General features: G+C 38.8%; 1 protein-coding gene across 1 annotated transcript in view; it reads right to left on the bottom strand.

Annotated features, from left to right (window-relative positions):
* Positions 1–24415, bottom strand: part of LOC126194927 (coiled-coil domain-containing protein 170) — a 436254-nt gene that overhangs the window by 129234 nt on the left and 282605 nt on the right. The window contains exon 8 of the mRNA XM_049933307.1: positions 15647–15819. Within this exon, the coding sequence (XP_049789264.1) occupies positions 15647–15819 (173 nt within the window). The remainder of the gene's footprint in view (positions 1–15646; positions 15820–24415) is intronic.

Below are 24415 nucleotides of genomic sequence, written 5' to 3'. Positions count from 1 at the left end.
AAATACACAAGTAATTTAAAAATTAAACTAAGAAAAAATACAGAAAAAGCTAAACATGTAACATGCTGCTCTGCAGGAGCATTGCAGATGGCAGCTGGAACCTGAAAGTTCTATGGAACATGGTGGATGAATGAATGATTGAATGAATGCCCATCACTTCCAGCTACAAATATCTTTGGATGTGAGAAAACATGGAAGCAATGGGGTGCCAAATCTGAAGAACAGTGTGATTATTCATATTTCAACATCTGCATTATACTCCACAAACTATCCTACAGCATGCACGTGAAGGGTACTACAAAGTTATAAAAATTACTTAGTTCAACTTGGTTATTGCTAGAGTTACTGATCACTACCTAAGAATTTTGAACTTTTCTTAAGTAAATTGGAAACATTGCTAAATAAAGTAAATAAAATGAGAATTGACTTGGGGAGACTTCAACATTGGTTTTCTTAACAAAAAGTAGAAATAGAGAGGCCCTTTTGATCCTTGCTGCATCCTACAATTTAAATGCAAAAGTAAATAATGTTTACTGGGTAACAGATACTTGCAAAACAGCTCCACATCATTTTTTAGTCAAGAAAAGTTTATACAGCACTTCACTAAAAATTTTCAACACAGGCCTTAGCGACCATCTAGCTCAAATACTAACGCTGATAGTAAATGGCAGTTTCAGGAACAACATATCTTTAAAAAACACATGTAGATGCTACAGTCAGGATAACCTAAACCACTTCAACAGCTTACCAAACAAAGAAAAATAGTCACACATTTAAAAAATTAATGATCTTAATGAAAAATTTAACACCTTCATTGATTTAAAAAAAAAAAGAAACAGTCACTTTAGCTTGCAAATGGTGCATTTGCACTAGACTGATTTTTTTTTTGTTAAATTATGATAGAAGATCACTTTTGTTCCAGTATTGACTTAAAAATTATAGTAACCTACCATTTTCAACACAGATTACTGTAACCACAAAGGACAATTCTAGAACAAACTGTTGGATCACAAAGAGAATAAGGGTTTCAAGCAAGAAGAAGGGACTGCTACATAAAATATGTAACTCAAATAATTCCTCACCTCAATTACATGAAAATTATGAAAAACATTTCAAAATACTGAGAAAAGTAATAAGAGTAGCAAAAACAATGCATAATGATGAATACATATGCAATCCAACAAACAAAGTTAAGGCCATGTGGAGTGTTATAAAAAAAGACACTGGTGAAAACACAGTATCATGTAAAAATATAATGCTATCACAAGAAAATAAAAAATTTAACAAATCCCTTAGAAGTTGCCAACACATTTAACAATTTTTTCACAGGTGTTGCAGATAATATGATAAAAATAAAATATAAATAAGAGTACCTAATACAACAACAGAAAGTCCTGGATGGAATAACAGTGCTATGGAAAGAACAGAGTGTTACTCACCGCATACAAGAGGCATTGAGTCAGAGACAGGTGCAATGAAAAAAATATATACTAGAAATATTTAAACTTTCAGACAAAGTCCTCATTCTTCCTACCAATAATTATTTCTTCAAATTTATCACACTACCTCTCTTCACCCCTACATATTTTCGTGTGTCTTTCCATACCTTCCCGCATTACACATACTTTGTCGTAACTGTACCTAACAATGTCTCTTCTGCTATTAATGTCTTTGTATTAACTTTTTTCTCTTTTCACATCAATTTTACTTTGTTTTCATTTTTCACTGTAGGCCCTACTTACACAGGTTTCATCTTTTTCACTATACTTCATCTATTTCATCCTTTTGGGATTTTCCCAAATATTTTTACACAATTTTACATTTTTCATGTTTCACAATGGTTCCTTACTCCTTCCATCTGTGCCAGTACAGAAAAGTTTTCCTAACCCTAGCCAGAACCCAGTCTCACATACAGATCCTGCACTGTTGCCTAGCTCTTGGAACAACCCCCCCCCCCCCCCCCCCACCTGACTGTCAAATTACCCATCTCCAGCTGCTGCCCCTCCTTCCACAATGAGCTCTATCTGTTCAAATTTCATTATTCCACAACCCTCACCAACCTAGACCTACAAAACCATATCTACCATGTCCAAACCACCTTGCACTTCCTCCTCTACATCTGTGAAATTTTCCTGCTCTGCAACGCTAAATTCCTGCATACCATCTCCCACAGTGAAACCCTTGCCCTCCAGGAACTAGTGCAGCATGCACAACACTACCTCAAAAAACTGGCCCAATCTGTTCGTCTTATAGTCCTGGCTTGCCTTGGACTAGCACTATCCAGTACCACTACAAGAGCCTCCATCAAATCTCTCCCACATCCCCTTATAGTGACAAAACCCTGCCTTATATATTTGATACATTTACCACACCCTCATAAAATCCCTCCCACCATCCTACATATTCATAGCCATAGCATAACCACAAAATAGTAACGAAATGTGATAGGAATTTTATATTTTCTATATACATATATGATTTTTCAGACTAAGTAAGCAGTGGTCTGTGGTTGTTTGCTGATGATGCTGTGGCATATGGGAAGGTTTCACAGATGAGTGACTGTAGAAAGATACAAGATGACTTCAACAAAATTTCTAGTTGATGTGATTAATGGGTATCACTGGAGGGAAGGCAGCATCCTTTTTGAGGAGCATGATTGAGGAAATTTAGAGAGCTGACATTTGAGGCTGACTGCAGAATAATTCTACTGACAACACTGTACATTTCATGTAAGGGCCATGAAGACAATCTTAGATTAGAGAGATTAGGGCTCATATGGAAGAATATAGACATTTGTTTTTACTTCACTCTATTTGCCAGTTGAACAGAAAAGGTACAGGTGGCCTGTGGAGTAGCTATTTAAACGTAGATATGGAACCTGTCCTCCAAATACCTTAGTCCTGCAGAAGTATCAGTCCTTTCCAGAGGCCTTATCTTCCACACCTCTCCCAAACACCAGAATATACCAAGGCTCTCGCTGACACCTTCACAGATCAAAATTACCTTTCCAACATTGTCCAGAAATAGGTCTCCCAGGCCTTGTCTCACCAGTCACCTGCTATCTCCTACAAACCCCCATTGCTGGCACAAAGGAGCCCTCCTCTCAAGACTCAATACCACGCAGAACTGTAGCAACTGAATCACACTCTTTGCCTGGGTTTTGAGTATTTTTCATCCTTTCCTGAAATGAGAAATATCTGCTCACCCCTATTCCACACCCGTTGAAGGCACCTTGGGTCATGATTAATATCCCTGCAATGGACACAGATGCAAGAACTGTCCCATATACCCTCCCACTATCGCTTGCTCCAGTCCTGTCACTGGCATCTCCTGTCATATCAAAGACAGTGCTACCTCTGAAAGCAGCCATGTGATATATAAACCAATGTGTTGCATACTATATGGGCATGACTACTAACAAGCTGTCTGTCCACATGAATGTCTACCACCAAAATGTAGCTGAGAGACAGCTGGTTCACCCAGATGCTGAAAATGCCACCCAACATGATGTGCTTCACATTAATGACTGCTTCAAGCCTGTGGCATCTGGATTCTTCCCACCAACTCCAGATTTTCTGTATTTTGGAGGTGAGAACTCTCCCTAAAACACATCCTCAACCTGCCCTCCTCCTGTCTAACCCCTTCCCTGCTCCTACTACAGCATAGCCCACCTATCCCTCAACCCCCCCCCCCCCATCCCCCTCCTCATTGCTTGCCTCCTCCTTATCCCCACCACCAAGCCCAGCAGATTGCTCTCATGTCAGACACAGTCACAGTTGGGCCTTTGCACATGGATACAGTAGCCATGTGTGTGTGAAATATTGTTGTCTGAATGTGTGGGAGTTTTACTTCTGAGGAAGGACTTTGTCTGAAAGCTTAAATATTTCTAGTATTCTTTTTCATTGTGCCTGTCTGTGATTCAACACTTCCTTTATGTGGTGAGTATCAATCTACCATTTCCATATTGTTGTGAATACTTAATTCAATAAACATAAAATAAGCACGTACAGCAGGGCAATGTACAGCAGCACTGTCACACAAGATGAAGCAACGAAAGTGATAAAATGACTGAAAAACTACAACTTCTCAAAGAAGAGTGCTCTAAACCAAGTTTAACTACTGTTCTCTTTGAGCAGGCACTTTTCCTGCAGTATAGAAAACATCTAGGGTAATTCCAACACATAAACAGAGGTGAGAGAGATAATGTAAATAATGACAGGCTCATCAATACGGCCAAGATTTTTAGGCTTTTATAGAATGGATTTTAGTCCTTTATTTTCCTGGTATAGCTCTCTTTAGGTCTAAACAAACTATTTTGGCCTTTTTGGAGTCTTTTAAAGAAAAATGTATTGAACACTAATATTAATGTAGAAAAGTCTATTACAATTAACTGTTCCTTATATTGGCACTAAAAAAAATGCAGAAAAAATTGGGATATTTAACCTGTGCAGCAATTATTTTCTGTTTTTATAATATTTTAATGAAAAGTCTTTTACTGAAAAACTCTTTCTGTCACTTATATAAAAACACATGTTTGAGATGAATACCTATGTATGATCACAGTTTGTGGTCTAACACTAAAACTAATAAAAACTTTTATATTTTGTTATTGCAGTACACAATTAGCCATATTTCTACATTTTGTAGAGTGAAACTTTTTCTATTCACTCTCAGTACATTTCAGTAGGCTCAGAAAGATCTCTCTATGGCACAAGAGGTCAATGGTGCACAATTCATTGACGGAATTGCACATGGACCCCAATACAGTCCATCTTTGAAGTTCTGCCCTGCATAATGGTGGACACTTTCCACATATCTTCATATCCGGGGTTCCGCAGAAGAATATTCCTCAGTTTAGTGATGCATGCTGTGCCCACTGAACCAGATATTTCTTTCAGATGCAGCTGCACCCTGGAGATCATGTCTACAGCCCCATTCAGTGGCAGAGATGTGGACTCTGTGCATTTAATTGCAAAAGGTAGATGTTGGAAGTGAGCTCTTAAAAATGCCAATGATGCCACAATTTTGTTCTTCTTTAGGGTCATCTTGGCTTTTCCCATAAAAGCTGATTTACTAGAGTTGAATGTATCTACTATCTCTTTGACTTTTTGTGGAGTTTGGCATAATATAAAGCTGCAGAAATCCAGGTGAACCAATGTGTAAGTATGGGTTCAAATGGGAGGGAAATGTCTGAAGCTATTTCCTTAAAGGACTGAATCAGGGTAGAAACTATGAGAAACACTTTCTTAACAGAGGAATATGACACTTTTAATTTCAGGAAAATTATTTCTGACTTCCTCTGCTGGATGATGTAGGCCATGGACAAGGCAGCTGCAATGGATCATACTGGGATGGAATTCTGTGAAAAGGAAATTTGCTACTCACCATAGAGTGGAGATGCTGAGTCGTAGACAGGCACAACAAAAAGTCCGTCACAAATATAGCTTTCGGGCAGTATGGCTTTTGTCAAAATTAGATGACAAACACACACATACGCAATCATGCAAACACAACTCACACACATGACTGCAGTCTCAGGCATCTGCTGCTGTGGCCTCTAATGCCTGAGACTGCAGTCATGTGCATGTGAGTTGCGTTTTAATGAGTGTTTGTTGTCTAATTTTGACAAAGGCCTTACTGGCCAACAGCAATATTTGTGACAGTCTTTTTGTTGTGCCGATCTGTGACTCAGCATCTCTCCTATATGGTGAGTAGCAACTTTCCTTTTTACAATACTGTTACATACCATCCTGGATTTTCCATTGGGATAGACTTCTTTCAGTGTTGCTCCAGCTTTTAACATGTAGACAGCATAGTCTTGTCAACAACAGCAAAAATTTCCCATCCACATTTTCTCCTCGCCACGGAATGTGTAGGGCATCCCTGACAGTGTGAGTTATCTTCTCCAGTTCTTTATACAGGAGTAGGTGGGGTTTTCCTGCTGCTGTGGAATCTAATTTCAACATCATGACATTAGGTATAAATCTGCCACAACTGTCAGTGATCTTGTCAACTGAAATTGGTCACCAATGTCTGTTTTAATATGAGCAATAGCCTTTTCATACACATGTCTCAAATAAATTTTGTGCAATGTCGACTCATCTGGCATACAGTAGCTGCTGATACTCTGCAGAAAGACCTAAAATGTAGGGTTATTTAGCAAATTCCATGGCACATTAGCTGACACTAAAGCCTCATACAAGTCTAGATTAAAGCTGTCCACTGCACTACTAGTCATAGAGGAAACTAATGGTTCGATCTCTTATTTATTCTTCTTCCTAGCAAGGCTCATAATGTGAGCTGTGTAATCTTTGTGTTGAAGGAAATGTGACTTTTTATCATGGCTTGCCTAAAATTAAAGTAAAAAAACACTAAGAAAATGAAAAAAAGGTAACTAAAAAATAAGAATGTGATCATGTAAAATGTCAACTACAATTGAATTACATGTGCATATCAGTAAACCGATTTTAAAGTTCACTTTGAAAATCGAGGGAAGATGCCTAGCAACATGACCGGCAGATAAAATGAATGTTAAAAGTAGCCTACATTTACTTACTTGTTTTTGACAGACTTGGCAAAAAATTGCTCAGCTGTCAGTTGTGAAATAGGAGTTTCCACAATCGAGAGAGTTTATTTAAAAATCATGTTCTTCTGCAAAAGCCCCCTTTATGCCCTACTTTTTCTATGAAAGTACTACTTAGCTCATTTAGGCCTTTAAGTATGATTGAGCACCTTTAGGTTCTACAATGTTAAAACCTTCAAATCTAGACCATGCACATCAAAGTATCCTCTTGCATTTCAAAAATATTAGCAAAAAGCTATATGCATGACAAATCTATGGAATTTGTAAATAAAAACAAAATTCTATGTAATTAACAACACAGATTAATAAGTATAGAGGTCAACAATAACAGTCATTTATGAGAGGAGAAATTATGTACTAAGCCTCATGGACAAGAAAGAGGAACCAACAGGAGTGTGTATTAACCTGTCAAAATATAATGACGAGGTGGATCACAAGATTCTGCTGTCTTAACTTGAAAAGTATGGTACTTGAAGTTTGTTGCATCAGTTCCTTTCTGAGAAATCACAAGCAAGCTGTGAACATTAACCACACTAATTTCAAGCTTAGAATTACAGTGGTTGAAATATTTATTGCATCAACATGAATTACTTTGTCTTTTTGTCTTTTGTATCCATTTGCTTCAGGTTGTACCAGACCCATTGTTGCTAAACTTTTTTGAAATATTCTTGCCTTAATAATCTGACTTCTTCACATGTCTCCAAATATACACAACTCTTTGTTGTTGTTGTTTGGTTTTACAATGAAACCAGTGTTTATACTGCCATTTTGAGTTGAGACTTTGCAGTGAGAAGTTGAATTAACGCCAGAAAAGAAAGCTGCTATATTTTCTTATTCATCTGTTGGTCTCAGCACCAGAGAGATAGCCTCTAAGAAAGGATTTAATCAGTCTACGATTTTGAAGTTTACCGAAAAAGTACAGGGAAAATGGAAATGTTGATCGTAAGGCTTCAGTGAGACCCTCAGTATATTTTGAGAGGGACTGCTCGTCACTGCAGATGCAACGACCACGGGTGGCTAGGCTGTACGGAAGGGACTACTTGGTATGGAATGGGTGGCAGCTGTCAAGTGGAGATATTGCTGGTGGTTAGTAGGTTTGGTATGGACAGAGGTGCTGATGTAGCCATTTTTGAGGTGGAGGTCAACATCTAGAAAGGTGGCTTGTTGGGTTGAGTAGGACCAGGTGAAGCAAATGGAGGAGAAGTTGTTGAGGTTCTGGAGGAATGCGGATAGGGTGTCCTCACCTTCAGTCCAGATAGCAAAGATGTCATCAATGAATCTGAACCAGGTGAGGGGTTTAGGATTCTGGGTTTTTAGGAAGGATTCCTCTAGATGGCCCATTAATAGGTTGGCATAGGATGGTGCCATGTGGGTACCCATATCTATGCCCCAGATTTCTTTGTAGCCCTTAACCCTCCTAGCCTCAACCTTCATTAGTCACTGTCTTTACCCATCCAGCCCCTTCCCTGCTCCCATTCCAGCACTATACAGCTGTCATTCCAACAGCACACCCAGTCTTTTTATTTCTCTACTTTTCTGCTATCGTCCCCCCTCCCCACCTCTCCCCTGCCCTCCATCTAACCTGCAGCACTTCACTGTCCGCCACCCCTACAGCCACTCCCATCATGCACAGGTGATGCTGCCTGCAGTGAGGTTTCAGTTGCCTGAGACTGCAGTCTCATGTGCGAGTTGTGTTTGCGTGAGTGCGTGCGTGTGATTGTTGACGAAGGCCTTAAGGGCCAAAAGCTTTAATTGTGAGAGTCATTGTGTTGTGGCTATATGCGACTCAGCATCTCCGCTATATGGTGAGTAGCATCTTTCCTTTTGATAATATTGATACTGACGATCACTTTACCAAACAAAACAAAAACGTACGTATGACCCAAATCAGCATGTCCCTGTGCAAAAATAGTTTTAAGCTTTGTAACACTCTCTTGAAAACATAAAAGCAAATACTGAGGTCAAAACCTTTGGAAAATATTTAGAGCCATTTTTACAGCATTACTGCGTTTGCTCCACGGAAAAATATTAAATATATGTAGTAATAAGTACCATTATTGTTATAAATGTATAAGGTGTAGTATATAAATAATTATATGTATGAAGTGCTTTATTTGTTATTTTTAATATGTATACATAAAAATCACTTCACCTGTACTCATATAAATTGACGTATGCAATGTCTTATGCATAAGCTGCTTTTGTAGAGTCTAGGACAAATAGAAATGCAATACAATACAGTACAATATTAAACCTTTCCACAATGTACAATACCTCTCTTGCAGCATCTTCACTGGAGTTTGCTGAGCTTATCTGTAATGCTTTCAGGCTTACTAAACAAACCTGTGACTAACTGTGCCATTATTCATTGGATCCTGTCTATCTCTACTATTTACCCAAACATGTAGGAAGCCCAGACTGACAAGTAATATTCAAGAATCAGTTGAACAACTGTTTTGTATCCCTAAAAGTCTTTTGTGGGTGACTTACACTTCCTTTATAGTTTTCTAGTGTATCTCAGCCTTGTGTCTGCTTTTCCAGCAGCTAGTTTTTACTGATCAGCCAGAGCATTATGACCACCAACCTACTATCAGTATAAATGATCAATAGCAGCAGCACCTGGTGAGGGATGACAACTAGTCAGACACATGAATGGTGCATGTAGTATCAGTGGTCATGCTGTTCATGTGTAGAATGAGGAAGGTGTGTGATCTATCTGACTTTGACCAAGGGCAGACTGTGATGGCCCAAATGCTGGGATGAGCATTTCAGAAACTGCACAAATTGTTGGGTATTCGAGGAGCAGACTGGTAAAACAGAATTGTAATGGAACTAACATCAGACTTTAATGCTGGGTAGAGTACAAGTGTGTCTGGATACACAGTGCACCAAACATTCCTAACAATGAGCTTCCGAAGCCAATGACCCACATTTGTGCCAATGTTAACACCATGACATCAGCAACTATGACTGAAATGGGCACATGATGGTAGACAATGGACATTGGCAAAGTGGCAGAGTGTTGCATGTTCTCATGAATCCCAATGCCTTCTTTATCATGCTGCTGGGAGGGTGCGAATTCGTCATCTTCCAAGGGAAAGAGCTCCTTGACACCTGTACTGCAGGATGGAGACAAACTAGTGATGGCTCCATTATGCTCTGAGGAATATTCACATGGACATCCAAGGATCCAGTTGAGCTTGTGTAAGGAATCATGGTGGCCAAGGAGTATCGTACACTGGTTGCAGACCACGTACAGCCCTTCATGATGATCATGTTTCCTGATGGCAGTGGCATTTTTCAACAATGTAATGTACCAAGTCACAAGGTCAGTAGTGTGATGGAATGGTTCAAGGAACACAGCAACATGTTCCAATTGATGTGCTGCCTCCCATATCATCAGATCTGAATCCAACCCAACACATCTAGGATGTGATTGAATGTGCATCAGAGCTCATTGCTCCCTCACCAGAATTTACGAGAATTAGGTGACTTGTGTGTGCCGATGTGGTACCACCTCTCTCCAGTGACCTATCAAGGCCTCATTGCTTCCATGCCACAATGCACTGCCACTGTTATCCATGCCAAATGTGGACATATGAGCTGTTAGGTAGGATTTATTGCTGGTAGTGTAATCAAACAGTAAAGGATCTTTCTTATCATTTATGTGTAATATGTTACATTTCCTTATTTCAGGGTCAAATGCCAGCCCCTGCAATAATCATTGAGCCTTTGAAGGTGTTCTTGCATTTCACTACTGTCTTCTGGTATTGCAACCTTCCTGTACACAACATCGTCCAGAACCAGCCTCACAGAGTTTCCAACCATATCTCCTAGACTATTAATATACACTGCAAACAGTATTGGTCCTATAACACTCCATTGGAATATTCCTAAAATTAATTTTAGATGTGTCGATTTTGTCACATTGACAACAACATCTGAAACTTCCTGGTAGTTTATAGCTGTGTGCTGGAATGGGTGCCAAACCTGGAACCTTTTTCTTTCATGGGCAAGTGCTCTACAAATTGCACTACCCAAGCATGACTCACAACCTGCCCTCACAGCTTTTACTTTGGCCATCACCTCATCTCCTGGTTGCTTCCAGAATGAATTTTCACTCTGCAGTGGAGTGTATGCTGACTTGAAACTTCTTGGCAGACTGAAACTGTGTGCTGGACTGTGACCTGAACCTGGAACATTTGACTACTGTGGTACTAGCAGAAGTAAAGGCTGTGAGGGCGAGTCATGAGTCATGATTGGATATCTCAGTTGGTAGGGCACTTGTTTGTAGAAGGAAAAAGTTCTCAGGTTTGAGTCCTGGTCCAGCACACAGTTTTAATTTTCCAGGAAGTTTCAAATCAGTGCCCACTCTGCTGCAGAGTGAAAATTCATTCTGGAAACAACATTTGAGCTCTGCCTGCTAGGAAGTTCCGAATCTTTTCAAAAATCCAATCTGATTTTCAGTAAGATAGTACTTTGTGAACTAAACTAAAGTGCAGAATTGCACTGAATGTCTTCTGGAAGCCAAGGGACACAGCTTCGATCTGAGCAACATTGTCTACAGTGTTATAAATCTCATGAATGGGCAGACTGAGCTGAGTTTCACAAGATCTCTGTTTCTGAAATCCATTTTGATTTTTAGAGGTGTTTTTTTTCCTCTATAAGGGTCATAATGCATGAGCATAAAATGTATTCCATAATTCTACAACAGACTGTTGTCTATGCTATGTGCATCTATCTGGTGATCCTTCTTGAAAATTGGAAAGACCTGCAATTTTTTCCATTCACTTGGTATCCTTTGTTGTTGCAGAGACCTACACTTAACTGCCACTAGGAAAGCAAGCTCTTTCACATAATCGGTGTAGAATCAGGCCCACATACCTTTCTGCTGTTGAGTGATTTTAGTTGATTTCCTGTTCCATGATCACTTTTCTAAGTATCAAATTTTTTAGCATTTGTGCAATGACTGAAAGGAGGAACCATATAACAATCTATGCATGGAAATATTTTAAGAAGAGCAAAATCAATATTTTGTCATTCTCTCTGTTATCTTACATCCTGGTGTTAGAACTAAGCAACTAAACACATAGTTTTGTCCTCATGTTGACTTTTTGTAGAACCAAAACTTCTTAGGAGTTATGGTCAGATCAGTTAGCAAAATTTTACTTTTGAATTCACAGAATGCCTGTCATTTATTATTCTTACACCCATTTTTGCTTCATTCATTCCTTATTTTCACTTCCATTTGGTCCAGGACACTTATGCGGCATTCAAGTGTTATTGGTATTATTGATTTACCCTTTATAAGATAAAACTACAAAGAGACAGAATGGCTGGTCAGTATTTAGATCCAGGTGGTGAAATCTCAGTACATTTAAAAGTGCAAAAACTATTCTTGCTATATAGGTAAGGTAATCAATACAAAGAGTCCCTTTTACTTCATGAGAACACTAGCCATCTCAGTGGATAAAATTAACTTTGACTGTTTTGGGTGTATGGCTCACTACTTTGCTGTTATGTTCCTGGGATGAAGCTGTGAACTAAAGTCCCATCCATGGTACAAAATCAGTAACAAACTTGCACTGAGCTTTGCCATATTTAAAATGTATGGTACATTTATGTTTTAGGTCAGCTATCTTATTACAAATCATCTAATCCAAAGTTACATTTTCTCAAAATTTTCTTATGTGGTTACAGTATTGCCGATCTTTCCCAAGGATCATTTTCAATAGAAATAGGGCCACAATGGATTTACACTCCTGATAATCTGATCAAAGCTAAAAATTCTATGATAGCAGAGCAGTTCACGTTCTCTATCTGAACAAAATATGCACAATACAGGTACTTTATAAAGTCATATAAATAAACTATTATTCAAATCAAATTGATAATTGACTTAAATTACCAAGGCCTGTGATAGGTCAGTTGTTTTTGGAATTAAAGATTCTAAGGTTTAGCTACCTCTTCACATTACCCTATATGTGTAAGAGTCATGAGTCACATGGTACAGATAAAATAGTTCAAGTAAACAAATTATAATACTATTTGCAGATTCCATGAGCCTGGGAGGCCTATCTTCATTACTATGGTACTATTATCAACACCTACTATCTATACTTATTTAGATCCATGAAGCACGATATGCTGATATAGGAATAAACATTTTGGGTCTTCTCTTAAGGGGAGTTGGAATGCCGGAAAATGGAAAAAATTCACATTTTCAGTTTTTAACCTTATAACTTAATTTGAAATTTTCTGCTTAAAATGGTGCAAAATTTGTTAAGAAATTCCAATTGGAAGTATTTTTATTTAATTTTTCAAAATTACATGTGCGCCCAGCAAAGTTACCCATCTTGTGATTTGTACACATTTAAATCTTCGCATTTCCGAAAACATTACATTTAGAAGGCTGTGGATTTCACTCTTCAGTTGTAGAATCTTTGATCCTTCCATAGGTACCATTGTTTTTACGACTAGCTGTGTTTATTGTTCAGTTTTTGATCTGTGAGTGTTTGTTTTGAGCCTCGAGTTTAGTTTGTCGCTCATTTGGAGTTTGTTATCTGTCTTGTTTTGACTTTCAGTGGTGAGTGCGTAGTTTCTACGATGCCTAGGAGTGCATCATTATTTAAAAAGCGAAAGTTTCGCGGTAATAGATTTACAAATAACGTTTGTTCAAGTGATTCTGCTTCAGCACCTGTTGATGCTGGTGAAAGTTCTGACGTTTGTACAGCTGAGATGTGTGAAGGAGACACGCCCACCAGTGCATCAAAAAAGAAGTTATCAAACTGTGCAAGTGAAATTACAGATGAAGCTTCTAATGAACAATATGTTTTAGTCGACTTTCCTGTTTTTACTGAGTTTATGAAGAAATGTTTGTGTTGTAATCTTTGTGGAGGTTCTTTTGATATGAACATAACAAACTCTATAGGACTTTCCTGCAAAATTGCTATAGTTTGTGCCAGTTGTGAAAATGAGACCTGTTTTTGGAGCTCTAAAACATGCAGTAGCAATTTGTTTGAGAGTAATATCAGGCTAATGTATGCAATGAGAGCAATTGGTAAAGGACATACTGCTGCTCAAACATTTTGTGCCATAATGAATCTTCCACCTCCACCTGCTAAAATTGACAATTACACTGAAGTGATAGGAGATGCTGTTCAGTCTGTAGCAGATTTATCAATGAAAGCTGCTGCCAGTGAAGCAAAATATATAAATGAAGGAAACCCAGATATCCCTGTTGCTTTTGATGGAACCTGGCAGAAAAGGGGTCACACATCCAAAAATGCTGTTGCTACTGTTACTAGTGTGGACAGCGGTAAAGTTTTGGACTATGAAGTGCTCACTAAACATTGTTACCATTGTGCATCTGGTAAGAAAGAAGCAGCTCACATATGTAGCAAGAATTATGAAGGTACGAGTGGAGGCATGGAGGCTGCCGCTGCTGTGAAAATGTTTAGCAGATCAGAAAAAGAACGGGGAGTATTTTACACAAAATTCCTTGGAGATGGGGACTCCAAGGCATACAAAAGTGTTACAGAATCCATGCCATATGTCAATAAGACAATAACTAAACTAGAATGTGTCGGTCATGTTCAGAAACGAATGGGCACTCGTCTAAGGAAACTGAAACAGAATCTGAAGGACAAAATTTTGTCAGATGGTAAAACCATTAGAGGTCGCCTGTCAGATAAAATTATAAATGAATTACAACAATACTATGGTATGGCAATAAGAAATAATGCAAATAATTTGCAGGAAATGAGACAAGCTGTATGGGCCACATATTTACATCGATCATCAACTGATGATAATCCTCAACATTTTGCTTGTCCAGATGGTCCTCAGTCATGGTGCAATTATAGAAAATCTCAAGCTACTGGGGATCCTTATCACCATAAAAATTATATTCCATTGGCTGTTATGGAAGTAATTAAACCAATATATAGAGACTTGGGGCATCCTGATCTTCTGCGAAAATGTCTTCATGGTTGTACCCAGAATCAAAACGAGTCGTTCAACAACCTCATTTGGACTCGTGTACCTAAGAATGTATTTGTTGGGATAAAAACATTGAAATGGGGAGTCAGTGATGCTGTTATTTCATTCAATGATGGTCATATGGGTAGGCTAAAGGTCATGGCAAGGCTCGGCATTGCTCCTGGTATCAACACCATCAGAGGTCTTCAGCTTCTGGACAGCGTGCGAGTAAGGAAGGCTCAGTATGCAGCTGAATTTAATACAAAAAAAGCAAGGGCAGCAAGGAGAAGAAAGCTTCTAGGTGAAGAAGAAGAACTAGAAGATGACCCTGATTACTCTGCTGGACACTTTTGATAATAGAATAAAAGGTATTTGTGAATTTTCATAATAAATTACTTTAATCGCATTTTCTGGCATTTGACATTTTTAGTGTTACATGTACCTTTATCTCATAAACCACTCAACCAACAACATTCAAATTTTCAGAAATGCTGCAAAACAGTTCAAAGAGGCCACTGAACTAGAATCATGACAAGAACTGGCTTATTCTCTGAACTAGGGAAGTTTATGTTATACTTTTTCCAATAAAAAATGGCTTAATGGTAAAAAATTCATAAATACTATACCAACAAAAAGAAAACATTGGTTCTAGTTCAGTGGGCTCACAATATATGCTGAAAACCTCTGCCAGAATTTCAAAGTTCTGAAGATAATAGTTCCAAAGAAAAAGGTACACAAAGTTAGCAAATTTAACATTGGCGAGATAGGGCATTCCAACTCCCCTTAAGTTTAAACAATCTGATAATACTGATAAAAATAGACAAAAAGATACTTTCAACATTATGCATTAGTCTTTATGTGAAATGTGCAATGCAATTTCCTATAAAAAAGAGCAGGGAATAGCTTTCATTTTTCGTAATGACTAACAAAACTAGTTACTAGACTATGAAATATGATGAAATAAATAGCCAAGTATCATGAGAAATCAACTGAAATTAAAGAAAATTGGAATCTTTCATGCACAAATAATGGTCTCACTGTGCATCCAGCAATCAACAAGTGACATAAACTATGTGAACTCACGGCACTTTTGTCCTTATTGTCCTGAAGAATTTCTCGGATCCGTTCCTTGATGCTACCTTCTGCTGATTCAACGAATCTTGTAGGTGAACTCAGCTGGATTGCAAGTGATTCTAACAGGTGCCTGAGTTCATTGTGTACTCTCTGGTGTTTCTCTTCCTTCAGTTTGACTTCCTCTGCAAATTGAAAGGAATAGACAATGCAAAAAAGAAACCACAAACATTCTTAAAATTAACCAAACACTTTGCTTGCAGATATGAAGATTAAAACAGGCAGACAGACTGAAAAAGCTAACAATATCTCAAGTTCTGGAGCTGGAGTTATACAGAAACAGAAGAGAAAAAAAACTGTGTAAAGGGGGAGGGGGACGAGGACAAAGATGAGAGAGATAAGTTGAAGTTCAAGCCACAGTCTTTATGAGTGTCTGCAAAGACATCAGCCATATTTGCATTTAAAAGGAGATAGTATAGTTGAGAAAGATAGAGCAGGTTGGCAAAATAACACGAGAACCTTCTTAACACAGTGCACTGTTACTGTTGGAATCCAAAGCAACCCTAATCCTTCTTATTGAAAGTTCTCATGCATTTAGAGGATGAAAGTTGACTTTGCTACACTTAGTCCTCATACTGAGAAAGTAACTGGTTGTCAGCAGCATCAGTAAGAAGTCAAGTGGAGCATGGATTATTTCAAGCACTGATCTGAGTATCTTGATGTGGAAGAAATTTTCATTTCCAGACACAACAAGATCTTTTTCCAAGATTCAGTATGTTGTAATTGGTACAGACAGGAAAGTAGAGGAACCAAAAACAGCCAAAATGCATTTTCATTCGGTATAAAGTATGAGCAAACAATCTTAGATTACTCTCTCGGAGATGCACTGATATAGACAATGATGCAGTTATGTATATATGAGTATAGAGAGACGGTCCTTTACTTGTTTCCCAGGGTGGAGGCCAGGGAGATAATATTTCATCTTCAGGTTTACCAATCAAGTTAGGACATTTCTGGCTGTGAGAATGGGGACATTTTCTTCTTGGATGATGCAATTATTTTTTGGGAACAATGCCTGTGGCATAATGAACATTGTTGCCTGAGATGATTTCATAGATCTTACCAACTACTTTCCCTTTCAGCTTGATCATAGGATCCACTGAAAAGCCACCAAGCAAGATGAAACACTGATTAATACATATGAGTCACAATAGGGGGGGGGGGGGGGGAGCAAGTCCTTGTCTGGACAACCAGACTTAGTGTCCTTTGAAAACAACACGGTTGATTTCATTTCCTAATCTTATCAAATCCAACATTTTACTGCAAGACATTGTCATGGATGGGATGTTACATCTTTGCATTCCTTCCAGCTTTGTTTCCACTGAAAATCAAAATACAATTGCTTAATACAATTCAGAACTTCAGTCAAGCTCCCCTTTTGCAATTAGACAATCAGAATTGTATGCTTCCCTTGGTACTCTTCATATACACAAGGGTTGGAACTATAATAGTGCTGACTACTTATTTACAACTTATACAAAACAGATATATGTGTCAATGTTTTACTGTCCTTCAAAGTAGTCACCAGCATTTTAGTAATAGGATGCCCTTGGCAGTGCCTGTTGTATTGATAGTTCGAGCACAGCAGTCTATTTCCTGGCAAATTTCTACAACAGTTTTCAAGTGAATGCCAGACTTAAGTCCTATTGTTAGTACAGCACTTTCTAGGCCCATTGTTTGAGCAAATCAGTCACAACTTGAACACCAGGTGCCCCAGCATTTCCTGTAAAATGATGGGTAAGTCCTGCAGAAAGAGTTGACACTTCATTTCCTAAGCAATTCATTTTTGGAATACAGCCCTCTGATCAGCTTGGAGTAAGAAATGATGACACTTTCTGTAGGACCTGCCCATCATTTTGCAGTACCGTGCTAAGGTGCATCTGGTACATTCAAACTATCAACACAGCTGGCACTGCTAAGGGTGCACTATTACTTCCATGTCACTTGCAACAGGTTGTACACAATGCTGGTGACTCCTTTGAAGGCCTATAAAATTTGAAATAAACATTTATTTTGTATAAGTTGTAAATAAACAGTTGCTACTGTTACATTTACAACCCTCATATACACAAGCACCCTGTGTTAGTGATAGCAGCAGATTCATGGAAACATTAAATAAATAAACCAATACATTGCATGTTTCAGCTGGTTTGTAGCTGTTGCAATAGTGAAGCCTCTCCTTCATGTCCAACTCATTTACAAGAGCTCTGACAATGGCAGCTCTGCCTGTATGTTTTTTGTGTGTGGTTCCTATTGCACTCTTTCCATTGATACTGTGTCTTCTGGATGCATATTGAATGTAACAATCACTCTTGTGGTAATGTCTTTCTTCTTACAGGTAATGGTTCTCATTAATATCTTGTCTCTACCATTGGGTTTAGTGATCGCAGATGTAGTCTTCTTATGAACTCTGTATTCTGTCATGACAGTAAATACAGTAGCTCTAGCTATGCATAGTAGGTTTATGATTATTGTCATTCTTGTATCAATGAAGTGGACACCAAAAACATGTCCTCAAAATTCTGTAAGACCTGTTGTTATGATAGATGAACACGACACCATAATGATCAAAGATGCAGTGTTGATTCAGAACCCATTCAGAGATGCTGTCATTGTAGTACAATGGTAAAAAAGGGCCAGCACCTTACAACTAAGACTGAAAAACTCTCTAATAATGAGATGTTTATGTTATTTTGTCCAAACCCAGTATATATGGTACAGTCTCTACTTGGAAAACACCGAGGCCAATTTTTCTGAACCTTCCATTGGTCTCAGCATGTGCACTCTGGGCAAGATTGAAGATAGGTTTTAGTCACACAGTGTGCCCATAGTAAGTTGGACCCAGGTTTTCATTCAGTCAAGACTGACAAAAAAACTGAAACCCTCAGGTGGTGCACAGTATAAGCTCAAGATGCAGCATTCTGATGAGCATTGATAGGCTGTCAAATTTTGCACATGGCTCAGGAAATCCACTAATGAGGCACTCCCTCTATTGCAGCAGACCTTTGGGGATGAGTGTCTATCAAAATCACAACTTCTGAGATGGCAAAATATGTTCAAGGAGGGTCATCAGGAGATGGAGAATGGGCCAATTTCTGGACAGCAGAGAATAAACAAAACCACTGACAATGTGAATTGGGTCATGCACTTTTGAATACCAGCTGTTTATCAAGTGTTTATAGGATAACAGAGGCTGTAGGAGTGAACAGAGCCAATATGCATAAAACTGCTACTGAGGATCTGTAAATGAGGTAAGTGTGCACCAAGCTGTTTATGTAAGTGCCAACTGACAAACAGATGGAGACCTATTGGCCTGTTTGTCATGAACTTTTGAAAAGGTTTCAAAGAGAAGCTGATTTTTAAAGTGAGATTATCATTGATAAGACTTGGAATTTTGAGTATGACCTAGATACAAGTGCCAAAGTTTGAAGTGGCACACACCAATCCTTCCTCACTTCCAAATAGCCCATCTGAGTATGCTGAAGCAAAAGCTACTGTCATTGAATGACGGCAGTGGCATAATACACAATGCTTTCTATCTGCAGATAAGACTGACAACTGCATTTTTGTGCAGAAGTTCTTAAAATAAATTAGTAAGCTTTACATGTCCAGTAAAGTAGATAAAGAACCAGTTGTGTAATAAATCAAGGAAAAACTTAAACTCTTAGTTCTTAGCACAGGTATGTAGAGGAACTGTGGCTCAAGTTTAGAAAACTAATGGACCATGCAAAGAAGATGTGCATGCTTTGTAGAACAATTTGTGATAGGAGGGATGCTTGATGGTATACAGTCTCTGTAAAGAAACTTCTGTTGATTGGTTGGTTGGTTGATTTGGGGGGAGGGGGACCAAACAGCAAAGTCATTGGTCCTACCAGGTTAGGAAAGGATGGGGAAGGAAGTCAGCCATACCCCTTCAAAGGAAGGCCAGATATGGGTCTGAACCATTGTCCTCCCAAATGTGAGTCCAGCATTCTAACCACCATGCCACTTTGCTTGGTAAACTTCTATTGAAACAGATACTACTGTGCAAAAGATGTAAAAAAACATAAAGCTATAGATAGAGAAATTCCAAATGAAATTTATTTCAATCTCAAAAGGACAACATATGAAGCCTTCAGTCACTACTGTTGCAGAATCTTATTGAAAGACCTCTCACAAAAGCCAAAGAAATTTTTGTCATATGTAAATGCTGCCAGTGGCATCAGAGGTAGCATTCAGACACTCATGGATGACTCAGAAACTGAAATTGAGAATAGCTAAACAAAATTAGAAATTTTGGCTGAGTTAGCCTCTCTTTCAAACAGAGATCCCTCAAACACAAAACTGTGTCAGTTAGTTGAAGGAAAGTACGTCACATTTGTCAACAAGAAGGGTAGCAGAAGTGATACACAAATTAATGCCCAATACCCTTGACATCCATTTGCCATAGAGTCATATAATATATTCTGAGCTCAAAGGTAATAAAGCAACAGCATGATCTCCTACATGCCAACCAGCATTGATTTCAAAAACATCTTTCATGTCAGTCATGTGAACCCAGTTCGTGATTCTTTCATGTGACATTTTGAAGTCATGGACCAAGATGAATGCAGTATTTATTGATTTCTGAAAGAAACTAGCTCAGTACCACACCAACATTTATTAATGAAAGTACGATCATAAGGAGTATTACAAAAATTCTGAATGGATTGAGGAGTTCTTGGTAGGGAGGACATTACATGTTATCTTGGATGGGAGCCACTGACATTGTTGAGCAAATGTTGTTGGCTGGATCTGAGCAGAGGACTACTAATAAAGACATCCCTGAACGAATTAACCCTTTATTCATTTTAGATACAGACTGTGTGCCTTGGATGGCATGTGACAGCCACACCCAGGCTGCTTCATTGCTCAGCGTACTCAAACTGTAGTCACCAGCATGATCAACATTGAAGGTGTATGGTTGCACTGGGCAGCAACGGGATCATCCACCAGGACTGACCAGGCAGCTACTAGCCTGGACTCGAAAATGTAATCCACTGAAGAGGGGGGGGGGGGGGGGTGACCTCAGGGAGAAATCACCCAGCAGGTATCCCAAAGGTACAAATATGCCAAGTGGTTGGGATACAATCTTCTACCAGGCAGATGCCTCTATCTTCTTGAGCTAAAATCCAAAGCAGGTGACTGGTTGCATCACTGTGAATTACAGATGTATTAGTCTTGAAGGCATTGCTCAGTATCACGTATACGCCTGCATACTGCCTGCAAACATCTACGCACAACTGAACACATCTGAGCATGAGGGCCAGCCTCAAGTCATATTTATGTGTGCTGAGCTGGCTACTGCTTTCCTTTTGACAGCACTTTTGCCTGAAAGGCAAAACAAGATGGTGTACTCGGTCACCACTTTTGAACAATGGTGACTTTATATGACCAGGCTTTTTTGTCCAGTCAGCTTTTCTGGATGGCCTGTTGTACCTGACTCAAGTTTGCTTTTTAGAAGTGATGGTGAATGTATTTTTCAGTGTCACTATACTGAGTAAGTACTCTAGCACTCTGGATATGATGATAGTGCCTCTCTCCCTTTGATGTCATATTGCTGCAAAGGCACTAGGCAGTTCATTCCTCCAGACCAGGCCATGGTACAACATTCCTCCGGGTTTGAAACAAAGCCAGACTCTTGATTTGTTCCTGTTTACATTTATTGACAAACAGTATCTTGACACATTTTATACATTGAAGCGCCAAAGAAACTGATATAGGCATGCGTATTCAAATACAGACATATGTAAACAGGCAGAATATGGAACTGCGGTCAGCAACATCTATATATGACAACAAGTGTCTGGTGCAGTTGTTATATCAGTTACTGCCACTACAGTTGCAGGTTATCAAGATTTAAGAGAGTTTGAATGTGGTGTTATAGTCAGTGCATGAGCATTGGGACACAGCATCTCCAAGGTAGTGAAGAAGTGGGGATTTTCCCATACAACCATTTCTCCAGTGTACCATGATCATCAGGAATCCGGTAAAACATCAAATCCCTGACATCGCTGCAGCTGGAAAAAGATCCTGCAAGAATGGGACCAACAATGACTGAAGAGAATCATTTAATGTGACAGAATTGCAACCCTTCCACAAATTCCTGCAGATTTCAATGCTGGACCATCAACAAGTGTCAGTGTGTGAACCATTAAATGATACATCATTGATACGGGCTTTTGGAGCTGAAGGCCCACTCATGTAGCCATGGTGACTGCACAACACAAAGCTTTACACATTTCCTGGGCCCATCAACACTGACACTGGACTGTTGACAACTGGAAACATGTTGCCTGGTCAGACGAGTCTTATTTCAAATTGTATCGAGTGGATGGATGTGTACAGGTATGGAGACAGCCTCAAGAATCCCTGGACCCTGCACATCAGCAGGGGATTGTTCAAGCTGGTGGATGCTCTGGGTGTGTGCAGTTGGAGTGATATGGACCCTTCATATGTCTAAATAGGACTCTGACAGGTAACACATACATAAACATCCTGTCTGATCACCTGTATCAATTCATGTCCATTTCGATGGACTTGGGCAATTATAGCAGGACAATGCAACACCCCACATGTCCAGAATTGCTACAGAGTGGCTTCAGGAACACTTTTCTGAGTTTAAACACTTCTACTGGTCACCAAACTCCCCAGACATGAACATTATTGAGCATATCTGGAATGTCTTGCAATGTGCTGTTCAGAAGAGATCTCCAGCCCCTCATACTCTTATGGATTTATGGACAGCACTGCAGGATTCATGGTGTCAGTTCCCTCCAGCACTACTTCAGACATTAGTCAAGTCCACGCCATGTCATGTTGTGGCACTTCTGCATGCTCGCAGGGGCCCTACATGATATTAGACAGGTGTACCAGTTTCTTTGGTTCTTCGGTGTATGTAGGCATAACAATACAAAATAAATTCCATTTTGTCCTCTTGTCCTTTCGTTGCTTTAAGCAACCCTCTCACAGTATGTGAAAATGAATGTGGATGAATAGCTGGTGGCGTCACAGCACAGAATTCCACATTCCTCTACATTGTTAAGTCTGAAATGAAGAATCTGGCATATCATATTTTTGCCTCCTGGAGACGAACATGGCCAATGAGCTGCAACATTGTTTTTATGACACAAGCAGAACTTCAGAGCTGCCATACTCTATGGAGTTTTTTTATTACAGAATACATGGTATCAACATAAGCATCACACAATTGGGGATCTTTCAAAAATGCATCATTTCAGGTACAATTTGTCATAATATAAGTATTATCTGCAGTAATCAATATTATTTATTATAAATAATGTATTTGCTGCAATTCTCAGTGCATAGGCCAATGATTGGAATTTTACCCCAGAAATCTTAACATGACTGTCATTCTATGTAGGACACAAGTTACACGCTGGATGTTTTTGCTATTATGAAACTTTGTGTAAAATGTATAAACCCATCTCTTGGCTTTATGGACTGCCTCATGTTTGTGTCTTGGTAAATATCTTTTTCAATTATGGTAAGAAGCTTCTAAACAAATCTTCTCTTCCGTTAAAATGAAATTACAAAATGAGTCCCGATCTTGAAATCTATGTGATGAAGCATATTATTTCAGAGTGATGGTAGTCAATACAGCATTGAGACAATGGATACTGTGCATGCGCAAACTGACATTAGATACTATACTTTAACTAATTTCAATTGAAAATTGAAAATGAAGTGGAGATTCAATTGAGTTAATGAATAACTTCTACTAGTACGCATCTCAGATCACTGTACAGCATTATGTAGTGTTTCTCTGCCAGCAATTCACTGTTCAGGCCATCAATGAGTCCAGAATCTTCTCCTTGACTTTCTCGGCTCTTCTTCAACAATCACTAGCAGAGTTAATGCAGCTGTCTTACCCATGTCCAATTTTGTAACAAAACTGTGTGATTCATGTGCAAGATGCAGCTAGAAACTGCCAGAGGAGAGTATTGTGGTGGACAATATGATAAGCTTCTCTTGTTTTTACACATAGACATCACTCTATTGAACTGTCACTTAACAAGTTAGCAGAATAAAATTACAAAAGTTCTTCCTTCTCAGAAAATTCCTGGAACAAATTATTTAACATATAATGGGTCCACTCAATTAATTTATCATGCTTGGCATTTCTCCCTATTTATCAAGTGATTTGTTAACTCACTGCTTTCATACATCATCGGAACTTTGTCCTTAAAACAGAAGTTACTCTACATTCCCTCGGAAAACACATCCATAATATTACGTTCATATAAAACCTACACATGGAACTACTGCATACAACATATTAAACAGTAGTTCTACTTATTCCCTTTACTTTAAAGCTAATTACAGATTGACTACTTCTTGATATGCCATGCTTTCCTGTACCTTTTCTCACTGAACAAGTTTTCCTGTGTCCTTCAAGCACTGTATTATGTGAACTGAATCTTAATGATTTCATACACAGTTTAGGTGATTCTACCTTCATTTCAATAGAATCTTGTGACTGTGTGTTGTTTGCATCAGTCTTCTTTGGCTGAAACAGTGTCCCCCTGCATACAATGGTGTCCACCCACTGAACAATTGCACAGTGTTTATTCCTACCTTCAGTACCCATAACATTGCAAATATTGTCAACTTTATGGACCTCCTGATCCTCAGGTGCACCTTCCTAGAAGTTTTTAGTCTTGTTGGCCTGATCACTTGCCT

The sequence above is a fragment of the Schistocerca nitens genome, chromosome 7, assembly GCF_023898315.1.
Source record: "Schistocerca nitens isolate TAMUIC-IGC-003100 chromosome 7, iqSchNite1.1, whole genome shotgun sequence".
In the NCBI taxonomy this organism is placed as follows: Eukaryota; Metazoa; Arthropoda; class Insecta; order Orthoptera; family Acrididae; genus Schistocerca; species Schistocerca nitens.
The sequence above is the reverse complement of the archived record's forward strand: the minus strand, read 5'-3'. Positions and strand labels throughout refer to the sequence as shown.